Genomic DNA, 25,380 nt, shown 5'->3' on the forward strand with positions numbered 1-25,380 from the left:
GTTAGTTACCAGTAAATATAGTTACTATATTGTCGATTCCTAGTAATATATTTATTTATTCATTATTGTTTGTAGTTACTTTACATATTATTTACGATTGTTTGTATTAAAATATATAATTACGATTCTAATTTTATGTTATTACATAGTATTGTATAAGTACCTATTTAATATAATTTCAAACTATCCAAAATATACTATCAAAATATTAAGGTTACCAAATTGTTTTTAAATTGTATTTGGAATTAAAGTTTATTGCTTTGTAATATTAATATACGTTTAGAAATCAAGAATTTAGCACGCTCACAGAGTGAGCTTTCCTAAATCGTTTTTTTGGTATATTAATTGTATCTAATGAATGTTGTAAAATATAATAATTATCGTCCAACATTTTAGTTTTCTGATTTCTTACACTTTAATGGAGTTGCATGTAAAATATAATCGATAATATTATTCTATATTGGCTTTAAATTTTATTATTTCAAATCGAGTTCCATAAAACAACAATAAGTCAATATTCGGATTCCATATTAGTGTTTGAGTGTACTCAGTTGGTTACTGGCAAGAACATCGATGTACCTACGTAATTAATTATAATATATTTTAGATATATGCACTCAAAGGCAGTGAACAATATATAATTTTCATTTGAACACTGAAAGACTATTGTCGCAGTATTGTGTTTTTCATTTAAAATGACTCCATATATTTCTCACAAAAGTACATTCATCATTTTTATAATATGTATCAATATTGTATCCGTGTGTTTATTATACCGTGAGTAAAAATGTTCATTTAAAACTGCCTATATTTTATAGGTGATATTGATTATTATTTTATTTTATAATGTATTTTTATTGCTGTTTATAAAAGTGATTTAATACTATATTACCTAAGGGCTACAGAACATAAATTGTTGGTGAATAAGCAATCGCAAATAGTATATTTTATTGTATGCAATGGTTACCAATTATAATATGTTGGTGTTTTATTATCATAGTCTCTATGAATAATAGAATTAAGAATTAATTAATTAAGAGTAGTGTAAATTGTAGAAGTGGCACCAATTGTACACAAAATGAAGGAGGATAGGTTGAAATGGTTCGGTCATGTAATGAGAAGCTTCTTTTCGGAGGTATTGGGAGTGGCTTTGGAAATTGATTTAGAATAATATAGGGGATAGGAACGCCAAATAAGATATTATTAGACAAGTCATAGAATGCCAGGTAAATAGCTAGCGTGAGTACAAAATAGCCCCCCCCCCTCATAGCCATAGGAATACAATGAGCCATATACAGGTTTATGAAGGTATATGAAGGCGTAGGACAAGCGCGGTCTACCACATATATAGCTTGGATCGGATGGCAATGAAAAATAAGCAAAATAGAAAGAGGATAGAAGAGAAAGAAGAAGAATATTTTATCATTATCATTGTTTTCTTTTTTAATATCACCACTTGACTGAACTAAGGTGTTAGGTGAGCAATGCAAGAAAACTGACAATAGTGCTTGATATGACATATTTTCAGTATTTACCTTTTTTATTGATATGATTATTATTATTCTATAACGTTTATTTTCTATACATCATTTATGACTCATCTTAATATATATGTTATGGTGAATGATGTCAACGTGGTAAATGTCGTCATTCCCCGGTAAATGACGTAGCTTACCTAAAAGTTGGTAAATGTTGTAAATGTAGACATTCCCTGGTTATTGACGTTAATCCCCAATTTAATTGGAGAATGATGTTCAACACATTTATGGGAAGAATTGTATCGAATTTTAAAAAATAATGTCGACTTGAAAAAAATGTCGGTTAAAAAATTGCGATTTGAACTTGAGTGAAACTTTTTTACGCACTCTGCGTAAATTTATCATCATTTACCACAAGTTTTGGTAAATGACGTCAATGACCGGTGAAATATGTACATTTGAGTTTAAAATATGTGTTTTTACAACATTTACCGACATAATTGAATCATTTTGGCTAATGACGTCATTGACCGGGGAATGAAGACATTTGCCAATTTTCGTCTTTCACCGTAACATATATATTTCTTCGGCCCGTGTGTAAGTACTAAGTATTCAAACTCCTCCTAAACGTCTGCACCGATTTTGATGATCTTGAGCGGGTTCTTGAATGGTTTAGAGTCATAATTATTGGACCCGGTAGGCACAACCCGGGGAGGTGTTCAAACAGAGATTTTGAGATTGACAATGGACATTTTTGTTATTATAAATGGTTAGATATTGGTTATAGGTGAAATAATTAATAAAAATTAGTAATTATTTATTATTGGTTGCCATTAGTTATTCGGGTAGATATACAAGCATACCTACATTAAATCAATTTTTCGCCCATAACCTAACAAGGTGGCTAAGTTGCACTTACTGCAGCGACTTACACCCAAAAGGAGTTGTACATTCACAATTCTTTTAAGGGTTGTAATTTTTTACAGGAAACGAAGTGCGCAGGATTATACCATTGATTATATCAATGATTATACTTATTAGTATATATATATATTATTTTTAATATTACCTATATTTATAATATATTCTTCATTATAATTATCTTCAATATATAAAATCGAAAATTGAAACCTTTGACGCTAATGTTCTCGGAAACTATTCAACTTATTTGGCTGTTTTTTTTTTTTGTGTTCGTAATATTCAGGACAAGGTTCTTATTAAAGACAATTTTAGGAAAATCCATCGGAAAATTAGGAAATCTGGATGTCAACAATACAATAGTGGCGCCATCTATCCAGAAAAAAATAAACTAAATAATAAAAAATAAGTTTATTGTTGCAGATAAAAATAATAATATTGTATTATATATTGGTTGCTATTGGCTATTGGTTGCATGGTTGTCGATTTGTATTATTATTTTTTTGTCAATGTATTACACATAAATGAATGTTTGTGTGCAGATCAGACTTCTGGGAATAAAATAGGCTAATTTAAAGAGGGTAAATTCCAACCTAGTGAGGTACTCAAAGAAAGGTTCTGAAATTTACGATGGACATTTTTGTTTGTAAATGGTTGTTATTTTTCGTTTTTTTATTTTTCTTCTTTATCTATAGTTAAGATTCGTATGTATAGATTCTATACATACGAATGTTTGGTTTTTTTATTCATCGGATTTTAGTACGGTATTAGGTTAGGATAGGATTTTGTATTAATCGATCATATTAATCCACCGTAGGTGGAATTAAGTAGAACGACAAACTAGGTATAACTTTGATACTGTATAGTTAAATCATACACTTACGTACAAACAATCTCAAGGACAACACCGGTCGAGATGGCTATACATTAAAATATAGTATAATTTACCTACAATTAAAATGACATTGCTTCCACAGTGTGTTACACCCAAAAGGAGTTGAACAATCAGATTTTTTTCCGGGAAACGGTAAAGTTAAGATAAGTTTTGAACACCATACACTGAATATTAAATAATGAATTGAAAAGTTTGAGTCATATAGAGTTGGTACATTTAATGAGCAACGAAGTGTATGGGATCAGCTAGTATATTGTTTATGTATACTGGCTAATCCCGCGCCCTCTGTTGCCCGTTAAAAATGACAACCTTAAAAAATTCTGCCCGAATAACCAAAGGCAACCAATAATAAATAAATACTAATTTCTACTAATTATTTCTCCTATAATCAATAGCAGCCATTTAAAAACAAAAAGGTACATCGTAAATCTCAAAACCCCTGTTAGAATACCTCTCTGGGTCTAATTGTGAATCTAAACCATTTAAGGACCCAGTCAAAACATTTAATCAAAATCGGTGCAGCTGTTTAGAAAGAGTTTGAATACTCATTACACACGGACAGAATGAATATATAGGTTCCTGTATTAGGATATATTATTTCTACAATTAAACATAATGTGTCACTGGTAGGTCAATTATTAAACTTTGATAAATATCTTTAATAATTTCTAATCAATAATAGTCTTAGGTAGGTGGCACAACGTCATAATAGTTTTATTGTATCCTATCACTAACAAGATCAAATCTTAAACGGCATGATAATAATATATTAGTATGTTGTTCTAGTCTTGTTGGTTGAGTTTTATAAACAGTATATTATTTTAAACTTATTTTTCAGAACCAATCAAGGAAGATCCTATTACTATAAATCAACAAAAATTTATGTATTTAAATTATTTAAAAGCACTTAATGAATTAACCGACCACCCAAGTAAGATTTTTATAGTATGTCATTCACTTATTGATTACTTTTAACATATATATTATGTTTTTGGGCCGAATCAGATATTTTGATTTCTGACTCTAACCTATTTTTTGTAACGTTTTTGTTGTCTTGGTTACTAGGGTTACTACTTACTATTGCCGTATTAAGGCGCCTGGTGCCGATGCCATTTTGTCCTCAAAAATACACTCTGCGGGAACATCGATACCGCCTTGTAGAATCAACCAAATTTCATAATTTTTTTTTAATTGCTAGATGGATATATTCTGCAGTCCCCATCGATCTCTGTTTTTCAATATTTTAGTCTCAAACTTAAAATATGTCTAAAAAATATAGGGTGTCCCAGCAGAAGCGCAGGCTTTAAGAACGCCGGGATTTTTTTGTTTCTGGTTGACAGCACTGTTCCAATGTTTTTCTTATCTTATAATATCTCCCATTTGTCATCGCAAAGCAGTTTTTGGGTATTCTTCGTCATGGAGAGGTTCACGGTTGAACAACGCGTAACAATAGTGAAAACGCACTACAAGTGCGGAGAGTGTGTCGCGGAAACGTTGCGAAAGCTTCGGACTCTGATGGGTGGCTTTCTTGTCCACAACTGAGCCAGTTTTCTAGATTTTTTCTAACAAACGAGTTACAGTCGCTCGCGTAGGTGCAATGTTTCGTCCGAAGCTTTCGCAACGTTTCCGTGACTGCGTGACACACTTTCCGCACTTGTGCGTTTTCACTAATGTTACGCGTTGTTCAACTGTGAACCTCTCCATGACGAAGAATACTAAAAACTGCTTTGCGATGACAAATGGGGGATGTTATAAGATAAGAAAAACATTGGAACAGTGCTGTCAACCTAGAAACAAAAAATCCCGGCGTCCTTAAAGTGTGCGCTTCTGCTGGGACACCCTATACCTACATGATAAAAAGTATTTTTTTACAAATTTTTTAATATAAATATTTGATATAAAATACAAAATCAGAGATCGGTGCGTGCTGTAGGAAGTCTTCTTCTTTTAGATAAAAAAACATAGTCATCAAAATCCGACAATTCTTCAAAGCTTGAGAGTTATTCCCGTTAAGTCATTTTTTCCGATATAATACACCGTATCAACCCCCCCTAAATAGGTATAATGTAGTGGACTAGTGGAAAAGTCTTATAATTGAGGTGGAAACTAAAATATAAAATTTAATTTTCAAATTTTATGGAATTGTGAAAAATTTGAAAAACTGGCACCAGGACCACCCCTTAATGATATTAATATTAATATGAATACATATTAAATACATACTTATCTATGAGTTTTTTATTTTTTTCGAAGCTACTGAAAATTTGCAAATTATTTTATAGTAAAAAATATATAATGTGTTGAATCTTATAGTTGAGGATTAAAAATTTAAAACAAGGATCCTCACAAATATTTCATACTGTGACCAAAAATCGAAAACATAGGTATAAATATAGAGTTTTTTTTTTTGGACATTTCAAGTTCAAATTTTGATGAAATTAAAAATTTAAACAAATAATAACGATTTTAGTTTTTTTTGTAATTGAAAATTATTATTTATGGGTACATGAAACTTTTAAATTATAGTATTATATTTTACATACACTAAGGCATTTTCAAATGCAATATTTTTTGAAAAAATATTCAACCTTCATTCTTCAGTAGAAAATGCCTAATAGTAAAATAAATTACTTTAATAGCAATAATGTTGTAAAATATACTTTAATAATAATATATTGATGATAAAAAAAACTAATATTACTAAGTATAAGCAGACAAACAGTCTTCGCTTAGAACCGTTTTCTGTATACAATGATTTTATAGCATTGAATTCAAATTTTACACGTCCATTATAGTGACTCCTGTAGCCCACTCTTTTATATTGGATATCTTATTTTATTATAGATCTGGAAAAACTCGATGTAGATCAATATTACAACTCTTATTATAGTAAGTAATAATATTATAAATTGTAATATTTCAACAATATTTTAACATCAGTTTAATGTATAAATCTCGAGATTAAAAAAAAACTAAATTACTTGTACCTATATATCATAATATTATATTATGATTATATTCCTTATTATTCTTCCACTGCCTTGACTATCTGTATGTATTTTTGTCGATATAACTGTACTTAGCCAATATACTGTCTGTATCGTGAACTATCTGTTTCCAGTAAGTTGTCAACTCTAAAATGTTTTGAATTTTCTTCCACCACGTCAATCTGTCTTTTCTGAATCTTCCTAGATTCCTTCTTTCTTTAGATTTCCATTCAATTGCTGTATTATGTGTCCATTAAGTGGCCTAGCCATTGTATGTTTGGCCCCTTCACTAAGATTATCACTGATACTACATCGTACAGCTCTTTGTTAAATCTCCTATGCTGTTTCCCTATTTTTTCATTGAAGTTGGGTTTACAGACTATCCTCCATAATTTATTATCTATTATGTATTTTCAATACACGATACTCCGTTCCAGGAGGCTAGGTACACGTTTTTCGTCAGTCGATGCGCGTCTCCCACCACTTTCACTCGTTCGGTTACGATCGTCCAACGTTCGATAGTTTGGCTTAACGACTAACTAATCGCCTGGTGGTAAGGAGTGGGAGAAATTTGGCCTTCGTGCTATCACTTGCGTCAGTTTTATGCACGAATCCATGATATAAACCACACGGTATGATCGTTTAAGTCCAGATTTGGTTCATTAATGTTTTGCGTTATTATATTTGAAGGGAATAACAATAATGAAGATTTTAAATATTAGTACTTTATTAAAATTTGTAAATATTTTAATAGTGGTGTATATTATTATTACAGATGAGAAATATTGGAGTAAGTATGCTTGTCAGATATAGGTACTATTATGCAACACGCAAAAATAACTATTTAAATATTATTATATTATGATTTATTTTAGTATCAAATTATCAATAAAAATTTTAGTTGTAGGTTATCTTAAATATTCTTATTTAATGATTATGACTTGGCTCTGTGTGAATTAAAATACATGTACTAGGTGTGGCAATTAAATAACGATAACTTTCCATTTTAATCATTAATTTTTTCATTTACATGAATTTATGCTCCCATACTTTCACATTACTCTCCTCTGAGCCTGATGCATTTGTTCCACAGTTCTTCACATTTAAGGGTTCCGTGAACTTAATTATTACCAACGTATTACGGCGGTGAACGATCGGTTCACATTGATGTTAGACGATGAAGCCATCGTGTTAATTTGGTACCACGCAGGGACTGGAACGTAACCTAAAAGAACCGGTTTTGGATCTGGAACCTTTAAAAATATTAAGAACCGGAACCGGAACTGAAACCGAAACCTTCATTTTAATAAATAAAGTACCCGAACCGAACAGGAATTTTAAATTAAATAGGTTCTTTTAGGCTCAAAAATAAAATAATTTTATTAATCTTAATTGAATTGTATTACTGTTTTATGTATAAACTATGTATGATCATACGAGTTTTCTAATATTTCTCATACTATTAATTAAACCTGCATTCCGGATAGGTATTTAAAATTATTATACTTGTTTGGAACCTATACCTTTATTTTTTAAACCAGAACTGAACCGGAACAATTATTTTATTTTTGGAGAACTAGTACCGAAGCCGATACCGATAAATTCAAAGGGTCCAGTTTCTGGTACCATGACGGTTGATGACGACCGGCGTCCACGACCGTCGTCGTTACTGTTGTCCTACGTGTAGCATGAATGTGCGCAAGGTTGATTGGTTTTCGTCAAGACACGATACCTTTTTTTTCGCGAGATAGACCATAGTATTATAGTAATGCAGGCTGTTTTGTCAGAACTTTTTCCGTATATAATGATTTTATATCATTGGATTACAATTGAATTATCCAACACATTCATTACTTAACTATCACAAAACCTTATATTAATCCGAGTGGGTGCCCACTTTTTTCTTTTTTATTATACAGATTATTTAGAAAATAACGGGGAATTTTTTATTTTTGGGCTTTGAGCCCCTAGAGTATACCAACTTAATACAATTTGTTGCGAAAACCATCTTAAAAGTTAAGAATTAAAGTATTATTACTGCTTCAATAGGTGATAACAGATACGATAAATCAACGCACTTCATTGTAATATCAATAAATTAATTTCTCCGCTCAGAATTAAAAAAAAAAAATTTTGTTAAATAAAAAGTTATAATTTGCTTTTAAAGAGTTTTATTATTTTAAAATGTAACTCGATTTATCATTACTAATAGATAATTTTTCTTTATTTTTAGCTATGCCTGAAGTAAAAAATGAAAATAATTATGATTATTGGAAAGAAAGACAAATCAATTATTGTAAGTTATTTCATATAATACAAAAACATATAAATATTAGTAAGGTATATCTATAGTGTATCTTAATAAATAATAGGTAATAGTATATTTGGTTTTATTTATTTAAACATGCAAAGAGTTTATAACATGAATATACGATGTAACCAATAGTTTATGCTTTTTAAGAACCGTGGTATAGGTTTTAGTGTCTGGTTGTGCAGGGGATACGCTTGATATTATGAACGGTTGGCACTTTCGGCGATTTCAATTTTACCACCCACTGAACGGAAATAAGGTCGCTTTTCAACGCTTCGACCGTCATCGAAAACTTAACTTTCCGTGTATATTTCAATTCCAAATATCGAGTTAGTACTATTTCTGTAGTTTAGTGAAAAATTAAAAAAAATGCTTTGAAACTGTGGAATTTTATATTATTTTTCTGGACAGATAGCGCCACTATTGTATTACTACAACCCTTTATTTTCCCTTTAAATGTTGAATTTCCAAAAATCGTTTCTCAGAGGACGCCTACGTTATAATAGCTGTCTGTATGCCAAATGTCAGTCCAATTCGTTTAGTGGTTAAAGACATAAGGTACTGATATACATTGTTTTGCGGAACTAATATCAATAATACATTAATATTTAATACCAAACATTAAAATAATATTAACAATTGAGTAGGCAGCCAAATTTATATTTTTACAAAGGAGCACAAAATACAAAAAAAAAAAATATTTATAATTTGAATTATGTTCAATTCTAAGAATAATGGTATAGGTTTAACATTTCTACTCACATTATTCAATGAGTTATGAGGAATTGAAAAGAAACGCGTGACGTCATTAGGTTGGGCTCGCAGTAATTTCCTATCTTATACATGTAAAAGTTAAATATTACTAGCTTCACTCAATAATTTACCTACCTTTAAAGTATATTTACTAATTTTTATTGTACGTATGTAGTGTGTTTTTATGTACTGAATATGTTGGTAGGACCAGAATTATTCAGATTTTTTCAAAAGTGTTTAGTTTTATTGAAATATTTAAATTCTGTATCAAAATAAATCGACTCGTTTCGCCGTTGAAACTACAATGTATGTATGTAACGAAAATATCTCTTTTATTATTTTTAATAGATTATACCGGGCCCGACCAAGTGACGTCACGCGGTTATTCTAGATAGTAAAACTTTAATTGTGTTTTATATTTTTACCTACTCCACTCGATATGTTACATATAATAAAAAAAATTTAATATACGTGATTATGTTAATGCTATCGAATAAAAATCACATATTATAATTTATCCTATCCATGACAAATCAAAATCATTTTAATACAGTGATAACAATGCTATGACAACGCTTGTTTTGTTCTTGTATACTTTATTACTTTTCATTATTTTACCTCTATTTTTTTGAGTTAATTCTTTTCACTCTTTTTATGTTCTTGTTTACAAAATTACATACTTTTCAACTTTTACGTGAATTTACGCCATATACTCGTATCAACCTCGATTTAACGGCTGATCAGCTGTTATATCACGACTTCAGTTTTGTTTAACTAAGGTACGCTGTATATATTCTCATCACGATTTAAGACAGTATGGTTGCCCAACGACCCATTAGAAAAATTTTATCACACAGCATACGATTTAAAACCAAAAGTCACGTGATTTGCGACTATTTCCACATATAGCTCATCGGTTAAAATAAAACTAATAAAAATTGTTATATTATACCAATATAAAATAAAAATATGTATAATGATCGTATTATACTATAAGTTATAAAATAGTACACTAGAAGCGCTAGCACTGGATCAAGATTTAAGTCGTATGCTGTCTTATCATAGCTCGCTAGGTAATATTATTATCTTAAATCGTGATTCTTACAACTTCTTACATCACAATTATCTTCTTTCGCATACTCTGCTGTAGTTTTGATTGCATCTTTCTACTACTAGGAACTAATATCCGTTGTAGGCTCGGTTGCATATACCATCTCTTCGGGATCGCCTTATTGAGCCAACTATAAAATCTTCAATCTTGAACAGCTTCTAAGGGTAAAAAAAAACCTTTCACTCTTTACTGATATCAGAGATATAAGCACTGGCAAAGCAGAAACCTTGAACAATTGTCATGCTAAGAAATTTGACGATATACAAAAAACAATTGTTTCAATTAACTCCCATGTCAGTGACCTGAGGACAGAAAACGCGAACTGAATGTTGAGTTGTCTGCTATCTATAAAAGAGTCCTTGCTCATGAAAATAATGTTGTTCGAGCACAAATCTGGTCCTCACCACTAAGATTACCGACAGATCTTCTGGGCCACGTCACGGGTGTCGAAAGTCCTCGAAGTGGCTTTATCCCCTTTATCACGCGTTGCAGTTGGTGCTGGCCGTAGGTTCCAATTACAATTATAAGATAAATATATAAAAATACAAAGAATATGTATAAGAACATTGGTCCTCTTTTCAAAAGCAATCTTGTGCTGAAAAGAGAGAAATATCTACGCGATATTATAAGGAATGCTCTTCTATCCACCCTATTATTTAATTGCCTTAAGTCTACTTCTGCTGGCGAGTAAGAATCAGTTGCATTTTTTTCTGACTACTTCACCTCGGTTTTCAAATCATCGTCAAAATTCTCCTCATTAGCCGATTAATGCTCTAGAATCCATTTTTACCTTCCCTCTAACTGTTATTTTTCATCTAGCAACGTTTTAAATGCCAGATATATAATATATCATTATCATATATGATATGTACCAAGTTTGGTACACATTGAGTTATCACAATCGAATTTGTTATGTATGATGTCCTCTTAATTCTATGTTCTTATTGAATACCTACTATCGTTGAATGTATCATATACTCAATGGAACAATTATTGAATAACTACAATAATAGTATGAACTAATTACCATTACATGTTTGTGATAAATGATTATATTTAGGTAACGAGGAGTATGTAAGGCAGTCACATTTTGGTAAGTTCATGATAAATTAAATTAATTAACTAATTTTAAAAAATGTAAGATAAATAAAATGTTAAATTTGAATTTTGAACGACTTAAATACCTAAAACAAATAAAAATGCTGAACACCACAAACGCCACCATGACGTATAAGATAGTTTTACGGAACAACGGCAAAAATATTACTAGTAGTTAGTCATTATAAATTCAATAAATTGACTATTTTGTCACTTCTAAAATAAATGTTAAACTTGATTTAAAAATTGGGACGACATGAGTTTATATTGGTTTTATAGGTTATCTTTTCTTTTTTTTTGTGACATCGACGGCGCTGCCGGAACTGCTTAAGCATTACATCGACAGCGCACTCTTCCTTTAGGTTACTAGCTATCAGTGGCGTATATATGAATTATATTCACTATGGGCCAATTTATCGTTATCACTAGACAAGTATAGCACGACTAACATAGCCATAATTATACATTTTTTAGGGAGCTGGTGGGAGTGGTTATAATTATGACATTATATACAGTACAAATAAAAATTGCGCAATTCAATTTTATAATTACTATGTAAAATTAATTTTTTGGTTCTTATTTTAAAAATATAGACAGTGTCATTTATATATTTTACTGTTATCTTACTATGAATTTAACATAAAAGTCAATAAGTCATCAAAGCAAGAAATGACAAAATAACATTTTCTTGTTGATTCCTCAAAAACGATTTTAATCAACCGGCTAACTTAATCATGGTGAAAAACTGTAAACAGTGTAAATATACATGCAATGCTTTAATTGAACCTGCAATTTCACTATGTGCTCTGGCCTAGGGGGCCTCCTCCCTATATACGCCACTGATAGCTATTGTACATTTTAAATCAACAATAAAATCATTGCGTATTATTATTATAAATAAGATTAAAGAACAATACGATAATATTGGTATTATGTAAGTAAGTAACGTGTTGCCCAGACTTGAATCAAATCATCTTAACCTTTGCGTTTTTATCATGTGTTTTATATTATGAAACTTTCCAATCACGGTGCATAGGTATACATGGTAACCGGACTGTCATCTATAAAATCTGAATTTTTATGTTTATGGACTAGGCGCAGTCCCAATAAAATCAGTTAATTGAGGTTCTAATAAATATCTACTTAAAATTTAAAAAAAATCATAATTTGAAATAAAATGCGTTTAATGCATATTAAAGGATACAATGGGATGAGATACAATGGGTCTTATCAAGTATTCAATATTTATTATGTATTTCGCATGTGTAAGGCACTAAGACGTATTGAGTACCTGCAATAATTCTTTTATTTTTCTTCTTTTCAATTTAATTTTACTTCACAGTAAAACCATGTCATTAAAATATCAATACAAACTAAATTTAATTTTTAGAAACAACTTATTATGTCGGAGAGTTTGGAACATTTATGAATAATTTAAGAGAATGTCTAAAAGATTGTAAGTAATTCAAAATATATTTATCTTGAAATGTAAGAAATTTAAATCATAAAAAAAAATTATATTATAAACATATTATTTTCCCGAAAACCTTTGTTTAAAAAAAAAATTACCTACTTTGTAAAATACAGAAATACAATTTATTATTTTTATTGTAATTGGTTTTTATTTTTAAAGCTAAAATTATCGCAAAACTTCAAACAGCCAAAAAATAGCCAACATTGTATGGTTATAAAACTACTCAGTAATCTATATTCTTGGAACTCGCAAAATATGTTGTGAAAGAAAACGGCGTTTTATTCATTTTAGCCCTTCGGTAACGTTTGTTATCACTAACTCGCAAAAATAGCCGCATCCAAGTAGATGTTCATAATCGGTTATTAACGAATATAATTGAACGCACCGCAGCTATTCCTGTTTGTTAATTTAATTTACATTGTAAAGGTATGAAAATTTGTGAAAATAAATTTATAAAACTATTATATTATTAAAAACACCTTTAAATAAATATTGTGGAGGCGCTTCAATTCTGACTTGTACAACTCTGTAAAATATTTCATGATAAAATATAAATCCGGTTTTATACTTTATTTTGACAAACCCACTTAAACCCACGGAAATCTCAAAATAATATATATAATTGGTTGCCATGGTAATATGGAGGCACGCACGGACGGAAATCTCAAAATAATATATAATTGGTTGCCATGGTAATATGGAGACGCACACAGACGGAAATCTCAAAATAATATATAACTGGTTGCCATGGTAATATGGAAACACACACCGACGGAAATCTCAAAATAATATATAACTAGTTTCCATGGTAATATGGAAACACACACCGACGGAAATCTCAAAATAATATATAATTGGTTGCCATGGTAATATGGACACACCCATCCACATACCTACATTCATTTTTATATATATAGACGACTAGCTGATCCCGTGCACTTCATTGCCCATTAAGTGTACCAACTTTATTTGACTCAAACTTTTTTCAATTCGTTATTTAATATTCGGTGTATGTCACATACACATCTCACACGACCACACTTCATTTCAGTTTATTATTCGTTATTGTCGGGAGTGCATATTACAACATAATATATTTAATAAATAATAATTAATAATTTACAGTATTTAGCATTTTTTCAATATGAGTGACAGTCGTAAACTTTTTAGTGGTTCAGAGTATAAAAAGCGAGCCAAAGATAAAGAATATAAAGAGAGTAAAGTACTTAATAAAATACCTAAACTAAGTACTTTCTTTACGACGACCCGACGCCCGACGTATCCCATGTTGATCAGTTGTCTTTTATCGTAAGATACATTTCAAAAGATGGTACTCCTATAGAACGATTTTTAAAGTTTATTGCCAATACTGGGCATAAATCTGAACAACTTGCTGATGCAGTTTTTGATACACTTAATCAATATAATTTGGATATTAAAAATTGCCGCGGGCAGTCATACGATAATGCCAGTAACATGGCTGGTAAATACACTGGCCTTCAAGCCAGAATTAAAGAAGTCATTCCGCTGGCCATTTATGTCCCTTGCTCAGCACATTCCCTAAATCTTGTGGGGATATCTGACGTGGATTGCTGTGAAAAATCGACAACATATTTTAGATATCTACAAAAATGATATAACTTTTTCACAGCATCTACCCATCGTTGGGAAATTTTACTATTTTATTTAAAAAAGTCTAAGTGTGTAAAAAGTTTGTCTCAAACCCGATGGTCAGCAAGATACGAAGCGGGTAAATCTTTATATACTTCTTGGAGTGAAATTAAAAACGCTTTACAGGCTATTATTGACGATGCTAATGAAAAACCTGTAACAAAATTTGACGCTTCAGTTCTTTTGAAACCTTTTAATTTTATAGAAATGTGCTTTATGACTGTTTTTTGGAACGAAGTATTAGAAAGGTTTCATATAGTTAATAAAAAACTTCAATCAGTTAATATTGAATTAGGAATGATCGTTGAATTATATGGATCCTTAGAGCAGTATATATCTAGAATTAGAAATAATTTTGAAGAATATGAAGGAAAAGCTATACAAATATGCGGTGAAATGCAGTACAAAAAAGACAAGCGGAGAACTGTTAAGAGAAAACGTCAATTCGACGAAAAAATTTATGAAGTGATCACAGAAACAGGCAAGGAAGATTTCAGAATAAATGTATTCTTCGTTATATTGGATAAATTGAATGCTGAACTCGTAAGACGTGGAAGTTCATATAAAGATTTATGTGTCAAGTTTGATTTTCTTACGAATATTTGTAGTTTTGACGAGGAAATAATTTCTAAAAAAACTAGGGCACTAATAGAACAATATCCTAATGATATTGAAGAATCATTTATAAATGAATGTCTTCATTTGCGTGATCATCTTTTTTTTAAATCCGACAAAAAAAGAAACGCCCAAGAACTTTGTAAGATGTTGTATACAAATAATTTAATAGATATTTACCCGAACGTCACAACAGCGTTACGTATGTATTTCAGTATTTGTGCACGTTTGCAACAAATTGTACAGCAGAGCGGTCGTTTTCAGCATTGAAAAGAGTGAAATCGCATCTTCGTTCAACTTTGGAGTCAGATAGATTAAACGCGACATCAATACTACACATAGAATCTGAGATGCTTCGAAGTATAAATTATGATGATATAATCGACGATTTCGCGTCTAAAAATGTTCGTCGTAAAATGTTATAGATAACATAGGTTATGATTAGGTATAAGTTTAACTATTAAGTATTACTAGATATAAGATTAAAGATTATTAAGATTATTTTAAGATTAAGATTAAAAATGTATACTGATAATGCCTAATTAGGATTTATAATTATTATTTGTTTTGTTTATAATTACTATTGACCTAATTTCATTAAAATGAAATGGATTTATTAGAAATAATTACAATTTTTTTTTCTTGGGGTAGGGGCGGCATATTTCAAAGGGCCTTGGGCGGCACTTGTTCTAAATCCGGCCCTGTGTATGTGGTTCAAAATGTATCTTAACTTTTCCGTTTCCCGGAATAAAAATTCTGATTCGCAGCAGTATATTAACAGGTAGGCAATCTACCTACGGTAGATTGCGGACCCCGTGCTGTTTGTACGTAGGTGTATGATTTAACTCTAAAGTATCAAAGTTATACCAAGTTTGTCGTATTCCAACTATGGTGGATTAATATAATCTATATAATAAAATGATACTAATATCAGATGAATAAAAAAATACCAATTTTAACAAATCCTAAATTAGTCTGTCTTCTTCCCAGAGGTTTAATCTACACACAAATATTAATTTGTGCTCGTGGCAACGACTTAAAACGATTAAATATAATTATGTATTTAAATATTTTATATGACTTCACTCGTGGCAACCATTTATAAACAAAAATTTCGATCTGAATTTTATGAAAATTTATAATAATTGATAACTCCTTTGTTTATTAAGTTAGATAATCGATAAATACCATAAAACTTATCCGCAATGAGCTCTTAAATTTTAAAAAAAAAAAATCATAACGATCGGTTCAGTAGTTTCCGAGATCATATAACTCAAAGGTTTTCATTTTCACATTTATATATATAGATATGGATGAGTGGGTCACGGGAATATGGCTAAAAATAGATGGGTTTTTCTCGACGTAAGCTGAGTGCGAGTAAGTTGGAAAGGTCTCATTCGATCCGTTAGATAATGCCATTTAGTTTCCACAATGGAGCAGTGGAGTGCCGTTCACCGTGTGTTCGCGTACGACTCATTTGTCAAAAACAACGAATCGGTAGTGAAAGTACAGCGTGCATTCAGAATTAATTTTATCATTGCCTCCTAGGTCACCTGACTTGACAGTGTGCGATTTTTTCCTTTGGGGTTATCTGAAGTCACGTGTTTACGAATCAAAACCACGTACACTAGACGAACTTAAGGATGCAATAAAAATGGAAATTGCATTAATAGACGAAAACTTGCTTCAACGCGTTCACTCAAATTTGTTGGACCGACTTTCTTCGTGCTACGAACAAGATGGACGTCATAATATGCTCGATGTTCTTTTCAAAACTTAAAATGGCACTTATTTGTGTATGATAAAATATCAATAAAATAATTGTACGTCTAAAACATCATGAGTTATATATACTTATTTGTTTTTATCCCTATTCCCGTAACCCATCCTGTATATATAGGTATATAGATAAAGATATTCATATAGGTACCTACATTAATATACATTTTTTTAAATCTGTTCTGATATTTATACGAACATGATAATTTTTAACATAATGTGTTAAAATTTAACATATGTTTTCAGCTTATGTTTTTAAAATATTAAAATATTGCTGCCATCCAAGTAAGTTCCACATAAAGTTATTCTGTAACAATTAATCACAATATTAATTTTTTTTTAGGGTTTATAAGTTCATAAAAATAAAACTAATGAAATAATTTATTACATTTAAATAATTTGTTTTCTATTTCTTTTAGATCGTATAACTACAGAAAAACCTGTCGAATGCTTAGGTTTGATCATATTAAAAGCATAATCATTTATTTAATGTTAACTTAAATAATTCATACTAGGCTCATAAAATGATGTCTAAAAGAAATATATCGAATGGTCAATACGTTTTAAAATCACTCCCTCTCTCGATATAAAATTAGTATATTTTTCAAAGCTACCACTATAGAAATTAATTATCTATTATTGTTTATCTATATTTTATCTATTGTCTTCATAATAACAGTGTTTTTGTTTTAGATTCTGAGTGAAGCAACGAATGTATTGATCTTACAATGATGTGTGTTTTTTATTTTTTATGTTTTGTGGCTGTGTACTTACATTATAAGTAGTCAAAATAATGCTTCAATTCTCCACTTCAGTATCTCCTTCAATGGGAACGTGAATCTAGTTAGTAATATGTAAATATGTTTATTTTATCAATTCCTAAACTTGATAACATTTTTAAAATGTTTTGACTCGTTTTGAGCTGCTACGGAAATTTTCCATTTTCAATTGTTTTATTTTTTTTTGTCTATAAATGTCAATAAAATGTTATTTTTTGGGTCAAAAAGCATGAAAATGTAATGCAAATTTTTTTTTTATAAGCATTTAAAGTCCAAATGAATACAAAATTTATCAAATTGAAATATTAAAATGATTTTGTAGTTAAAAATGTATAAAATGTTCAAATAGCCTAACCTAGCTAAGGATTGAAAATTTAAAACAAGGTTCCACGTAAGTATAGGCTATACTGTAACCAAATATTCTAAAAAATATAAAAACACAGTTTTTTTAGAGTTATTTTTTGTTAAAATTCGGAATAAATTAGATATTTAAACGATGAAAAACGATTTTAGTTTGGTGTTATATTAAAAAATATTATTCGTGGGTGATTGAAACTTCTAAACTATATTATTATTTATTATATAAAAATATGATAATAAACAAATAATATTAATTGATTCAACTTAACCGGCTACCGTACTAACAAAAACAATATAAATATGATATAAAATATCCAAGGCTGATTTTAAACCATAATTCGTGGAGAATGTTAGCACTTTAAAAGTGTTATGTTGACGAGTGAAGCGTAGAAGGACATTTATAGGAATTAGAGAGCAGGTGAGTTAATCTGCACATTTAATAATTTAGAAAGAAATTTAAGGTTAGTGGCAAGCCGATGATCTGCTATAGTGAATCAGGTTTTAGATACTCGAGTATAGGTAAATAATTATGAGGAGGACATTGAATCGTGAGTTCATAACTTACATATTGTAAAAATGTATTTTGTACTCGCTAAAGCATATTATTGTATTATGTGCAGTATTAGGATTCCAAATGACAGAGTCGTATTCGAGAATGAGCCTAACAAGCGAACAGTACAGTGCCTTAAGGCGGAATGTTAATTTAAACTCTGCAGTTATTCGTTTAGTAAGTTCTAAGATTTTAAGCGACTTACATTAAGCTCGTTCAATATGTAAGTTAGGGCTAAGCGTAGGACAGAGAACAAAACCTAGATCTGCAGTGACAGATTTATCAAGCGATTGCAAAGTTGTCCCATTGTTGCATATTTAAAATTAATTGGTGATTTAAGATGTGTAAATGTTTAAATTAACCACTTCAGCGCTGTGTGTTTAATGCCAATTCTGATCCCACCTTGTCCATCTCATAAACCTAACTAAATTATTTTTAATAAGTACTTGCCTTTATATTACACTTTTGTAATTTTAATTAAATTTGTCACATGCCCGTATTGTATGCTTAAATAAATAAATAAATCAATAAAATCAATAAAATTTATTTATTTTCATTAGGATAATTATTAATTTTTTTATTGTTCTGGAGCAGCGTTTCTTTAACTATGATCACTTCAGGGTTCCGCGAAACGTATGTGTATTTTTTCAGTGAAGGGATAATATATTTTGAGAAGTCCTGTCTGTCTATTATAATTTAAAATATTTTTGAATTAAGTGTAGTATACGCATTATTATTATTTTGAATGCAAATAATCCTTACATAAAATGATGCATTAAAACTATTGAAACAAAGTAGGGGTTCTAATTGTCGAGCTGTAATAACTTATTGATGTAAGCTAAATAAAAAAAGGTGGGTAAGTGGATTTTGCTCTGTTGAACAGTAGGTTTCAAGACGTGGATCACTGTATAATGGATGGTATTAAATTTGAATTCAATGATGTGATATCATTATATACGAAAAACGATTCTGAGCGGTGACGGTTTGTCAGTGTGGATATTTTATATTATATTTATATTGTTATTAGTTATTACTTATAATTAATACGGTAGCTGGTAAGTTGAATTTTTTTATAAAGATAGGTAACCTTAAAAGGAATTTTGTATTATATTTTAGAATATAAGATTTAAAAAGTAAAATTTTTAGGAATTTCTAACTCAAAATAATTTTCAAATGTTCGTGATTTTTACGCCTTTTGTGAAAATGTGAACTTTAAATGCTTATGTAAAGAAATTTTAAGTTTATGCAGTTTACCTGGTTTTTTGAAAACTATTGGGAATTTTAAATTTAGACCTAAAAGTACTAACTAGATTCACTTTCCCATCGAACAAGATACTGAAGTTGAAAATCTAAGCATTATTTCGACTACTAATCGTGTACACAAAACAATTAAAAAACACATTCTTGTAAAACCAATACATTCATCGCTCCACTCACAATCTAAAATCTAAAAAGTTAAAAAAAAACAGGGGTTCCACGATAAAAGTTCCATGGATAAAAAAGTTTAAGAAATTCTGGTCTAGAGCCGGGCAACTATGGTCACTACATATTGTAGGGGTTACGGCCATAAGGTTGAAACGGTTGGTACGGTTGGTTGGCAACACCTGTACCTATGTGTACATTGTGTGGCAAAGTTTTTGCCATTGTGAACTCAGGTGGTCACCCATCCGAGAACTAGTAGCAGCGGCCATTGTTTACTCTTAATCACGTTTCGTGATAGATTTCAGCCACTGTGCCGCGTCGAGCCACGGATAAATATTAAATTAACATATTTTATATAGAACAATATACTGATCACTGTATAGTATTAATTGATGACACATTTCATAATAATAGAATTCAATGTTTACCTTATATTATATTTTAAGCTGTCTAGAGCAGTGCTAGCTGCCTGCGCATTGAGGTTTACCTAACTAATACTATAATATAAGTCGCATTATATTATACATTTCTCTACGTAATGGCTAAAGTACCTATATGTAACATTAAAATATGATTTATGAATGTCGTTTATGACTTTTGTTTACCTATATGGTTATATAATATTATACTTCATGGATAATATCAAACATCTTAGCACATGACATTTGCATAAATATTTTCAAATTTTGCAATCCACAATAAAACTTTTTAAAGTTAACTGTAAATAATTCTTTCTAAAAACATTTTTAACAGTATTATAGTTGTATAAATATTTATTTTGTGTTTCTACAAATTAGAATTTTTTTAATAGGAGTATTAGAAGAAGGTGGTAGAAACGAGGTGACTAAGTGTTTTGGTACGTAAAGTGTTTTATAATTTATTTAATTAAACACCCGTGTTGGCTCGACCGCAGAACATTTATACAACTATTACGGCATAATCAGGGGCGGATTTGAGGGGGACGTGGCCCGACACTTTTGGGGATTTCCTCTTTTCCGCCCGCTGGACGGAAAAAGGTTGCTTTCGAACGCTTCAACCGTGGTCGAAAACCAAACTTTCGGTGCAGGCGTGACAAAGAGGGTATTTTTTTTAATATCTTATCAATTATATTGTTTTTTGATTATCAATACAAATTATCGAATTTAAATAACAAGATTATGTTCAAAACAAATTTGAAATCGTTTATAATCATAGATATTAAAAGAATATTTTCTTGGTTATAATCACAATTGCTGTAAAAAACTGGCTACGGTTTATAGTTTTAGATTATAGATAGAATGACAGATAAAATCATTTTATCGCCAAGCAGTGCTACAGCGTGCTGTACCGCCGTATAAAGCTGTTATCACATTTTTATAAAATAAATTAAATATTTTGTTCACTTTGACTGTGGTAAATAACTCAATTTTAATATTGAGTGCTGAATACTTTATTTTCATTGTTGCATTTCCCATTTTTCAATTGTCACCTCATAAAAAAGAGAACTTTACCTGTGAAATATCATTTTTATTTTTTGATATTGGAAGTACAGACAAAGTTAAGTACTTATTGAAGTTTGAAAAAAAAAACAAAAAATAATGGATTTTTAAATATTAAGAACTTTTTTTCGTATAAGCCATATCAAAAAAAATAATGATATTTCACATACCTATAATGTTTTGAACTATATTGTCTATCAATTTGGAGTCTTTACTTTTACTACAGCCTGAGTGGTTCTATCCCGCGCAGAACAGTTTTTTCTGTGTTGTATACATATTTTGTAAGACGGAGACACCACATGGGGGTGTAGCGTCCTCTTAATATTTGAGCTTATTATAAAATATTTTTGTATAAACTGCCTCATTTATAGTATAGAGCAGATTTTTAAAATTAATGTATATTTTAAAATGTTTAGTGTGTCTTTTACCAATTTTACTTCCTACCTATAACTTTCCTGCCTATAGCTGATAACCATATTATGCTTTCCTGCTTTTGGTATTTTGCTTATTGCCTTGTTTATTAGATTAAAAACGTGGATGAGGTCAAGCATGGGTGAGGAAAGATTAACTGGCTTAGCTTTACTCAATACTCATAAGGACATAAGCATTGATACGGAAAAAATCATTGACAGATTTGCGACTGGTAAAAAAAGAACCATTCAATTGTTGCTCAAATAAATTATTAATACATTTGTTTATTTAATAAAAAACTGTTGAATTTTTATACGGTTTAATTTTTTTTTATATATAACAGATGTCTATATGTATATATTGAAATTCTATGATACCAATTCACCCCTCCTAAATAAGCTTCAGATCCGCTACTGGGCATAATAATACATTATATAAAGAAAAGAACATAAAATAGACCTAATTAATTATTACCATTAAAAATAAAAATAAATGTAAGACACAATATAATGATATTTATGAAATGTTAACATAAATAACCTATTGTATTGATATATTGGTTTTTGAATTGAATATATCGGCATTAGTTACTTTGTTGCATTCACAAAATACAAAGATGGGCAAGTTAATGAAAATAATAAACTCAAGTTAAGTTAAGTTAAGAAGACACAAGATCAATAAGTTAAAAGTTAACAAATTATAAATTTAACTCGATAAGTTAAAAGTTAATATAGAAAAAAATATTAACTTAACTCAGTTTAAAAAAAGTTAATCTATTTTTTTAAAAAATTAGTATGTAAATCACAAAAAGAGTGAATGTGTCCTTCTAGTTTCTAATTTATAAATTTTAAAAAATAATTTTATTGAACTTTTATCATAATGTACACCGTATACCTACCATTTTACTTTTACTTCACTATTATTTAATAATATAAACTATACTCATCTCAAATTAATAATTTAACAAATATATTTTTTTATATCGTATAGCAATTGTATGTCATAATACGTGAAGATGATTACATGACCTCAGTGGCGTACATACGTGGGGGGGGGGAGGTCGGGATCAATCCCCCCCAGGACCAAAAAAAAAATTGTGATATTATTGATTAATTTCTTATTATTAATCATCCGTGTATACACAAACATACGTTATAATAATTTTATTATTGAGTATAATACTATACTTTACCGACAACGAAAAAAGATTTCATAACGTGAAATTGTGGGTGCCGTATATCAATCTAAATATACATTTGATCGTACACAGTCAGTTAGTTGCGTGCGGACATTAATACATCTTAATAAGACCAAAAACGTACCCTTTCCTTTTAGGCCGACTCACTTTTCGACCAAAAAAAAGTTTAATATAATACACAATGATTTTGTTAAGTTGGTTTCAAATAACTACTTTAAAAAGTAGTGAACCAGCAACCTAACCTAAACAGTGCTAGCAAAAGTGAGTAAAAAAAATGAATTATGACAGGAATTGTAATTATTATCATAGTTTTCTATATTTTATTGACAACAAAAATTATTTTTATAAATATTACGTATTCATTTATACATTTTAGTATTTTATACAACTTATATATTTTAGATTCTGAGCAGAGCGAGGGAGCTATTGCTTTTACAATTGTGTTTATTTATTTATTTTTTTTTTCTTTTTCTTTTTCTTTTTATATCCTGTTGGGTATTTCGGTTCCGGTTCCGGTTCTGGTTATTAAATTAATTTGTTTAAGGGTTCCGATTTTGTTTCGGTTTTCTAAAAAAATATACCGGTTTTGAAAAATACCGGTTAATTTCGGTTATTTTCGGTTAATTTTGATTTTTGATTATTAAAGATTTATTAAAAAAATAGTCTGAAATAATTTATTTATTCATGTTTAAATTGTAATTATTTCATGAAAATAGAAGTTATTATGAAAAGTTAGAAAAACATTAAAACATTAAAACACAATACCAACATCTCCATTGCTGACTACCGCCGTCTCGGCACACGTGGAGAATGTCATATAAAATGGATTTTCTTATCTACTATTTTAGATTCTGAGCAGAGCGAGGAAGCTATTGTTTTTATAATGGTGTTTATTTTTTTTTTTTATATCCTGTTCCTGTATACAAAATTTCTTCCAGAAGGAGTGCTTCGATTTCAATATATAGTACCTTATCTTTTAGAAAATTGGATCAAGATGGTACTTTAAAGAGGTTATTTTCTGATTTTCTCAATAGTTATTTAATGCCACGGGAAAAACCACCGAAAAATTACGAAAAAACGCTAAAAATGGGATTTTAATTTCTAACGCTTTGTTTATCACCATAGAAACGAATAAAACATAACAATTGTTAATTAGTAATTTTATTTTATTAAAAACATTTATAATTGCAACTCGCTTAATATATAATATAGAACTTAATAAAAATATACTAATATTTAATATAGATACACGAAATTATGTTATCAAGAAATAGAACAGAAATGTTTGTGTTTTTGTATTGGATTATTTTAATTTTATACTGTTATAGTAATATTTACGTATAAACGGAAAATTTCAAAATGTTTTCCAGTAAGTTCATAAGGTTGATTAAAAAATAAACTAACCTAGTTTAATGCCCACCTTTGACAAGATATGTGATCTATAGGGTTATGATATCTATATTATGTATGGTGTGTTTTAATTGAGAACGATAGATTGACAAGAGTGAGACATTGTACAAGTGCCAACATCTCAGAACAAGATATAGTGCCGTTGAGAAGTTTGGGAATGAAGTAAATGTCAGTTAGTAAGCCCGTGCTTAGTATCCAGACATTCTAAGTTGACTCTAGAGTATAGCAGACTCACTTGAGTTATTTTAAGCAGTGTAGACAAAAAAGTAGAAAGGTCTCCTGTATTTTGCTGTGAACAACATGATAAAAGATTTTAAATGCCGTATAATATAAGCGTAATTTGCCTATAAGAATAGAGTGTTTGAAAAGAAATATCTGCCATTAATTTTATAATGTAACGTTAGTGACATAATTTAGATTCGAGTTTGCATACTCCATTCACGATAAAGTTGAATTCCCACCAGTTAAGTTTAAAAAGTTCTAAATTCTAATTTTTTATTATTTATAAGGCATTTAGGTTTATTCATTTAGGTTCATTAATTATTAATTTACAATGTAATTTAATAATATTATTATTTTCATCTATTGTTCTATTCTGTTTGAAAAAAAAACCAAACATTACTTTATTGTTTGAAACTTTGAACGTTCGTGACGTTACAAACTCATATTGTTTAATAATTAT

At 29.7% G+C, this 25,380-nt stretch overlaps 1 protein-coding gene across 2 annotated transcripts in view; it reads left to right on the forward strand.

Annotated features, from left to right (window-relative positions):
- The first annotated feature begins 495 nt into the window (after positions 1-495).
- LOC100568758 overlaps positions 496-25,380 on the forward strand; it is a 95,146-nt gene continuing 70,261 nt past the window's right edge. The window contains exons 1-10 of one of the 2 annotated variants that reach the window (XM_029487115.1): positions 496-777; positions 4,130-4,222; positions 6,136-6,180; positions 7,054-7,068; positions 8,512-8,574; positions 11,514-11,546; positions 12,942-13,007; positions 17,337-17,375; positions 17,510-17,545; positions 21,013-21,057. In XM_029487115.1, the coding sequence (XP_029342975.1) occupies positions 696-777; positions 4,130-4,222; positions 6,136-6,180; positions 7,054-7,068; positions 8,512-8,574; positions 11,514-11,546; positions 12,942-13,007; positions 17,337-17,375; positions 17,510-17,545; positions 21,013-21,057 (517 nt within the window). In that variant the 5' untranslated portion in view covers positions 496-695. The remainder of the gene's footprint in view (positions 778-4,129; positions 4,223-6,135; positions 6,181-7,053; positions 7,069-8,511; positions 8,575-11,513; positions 11,547-12,941; positions 13,008-17,336; positions 17,376-17,509; positions 17,546-21,012; positions 21,058-25,380) is intronic. The other variant, XM_008182568.3, reaches the window with a different exon arrangement.

This window comes from Acyrthosiphon pisum, chromosome A1 (genome assembly GCF_005508785.2).
Source record: "Acyrthosiphon pisum isolate AL4f chromosome A1, pea_aphid_22Mar2018_4r6ur, whole genome shotgun sequence".
Taxonomy (NCBI): Eukaryota; Metazoa; Arthropoda; class Insecta; order Hemiptera; family Aphididae; genus Acyrthosiphon; species Acyrthosiphon pisum.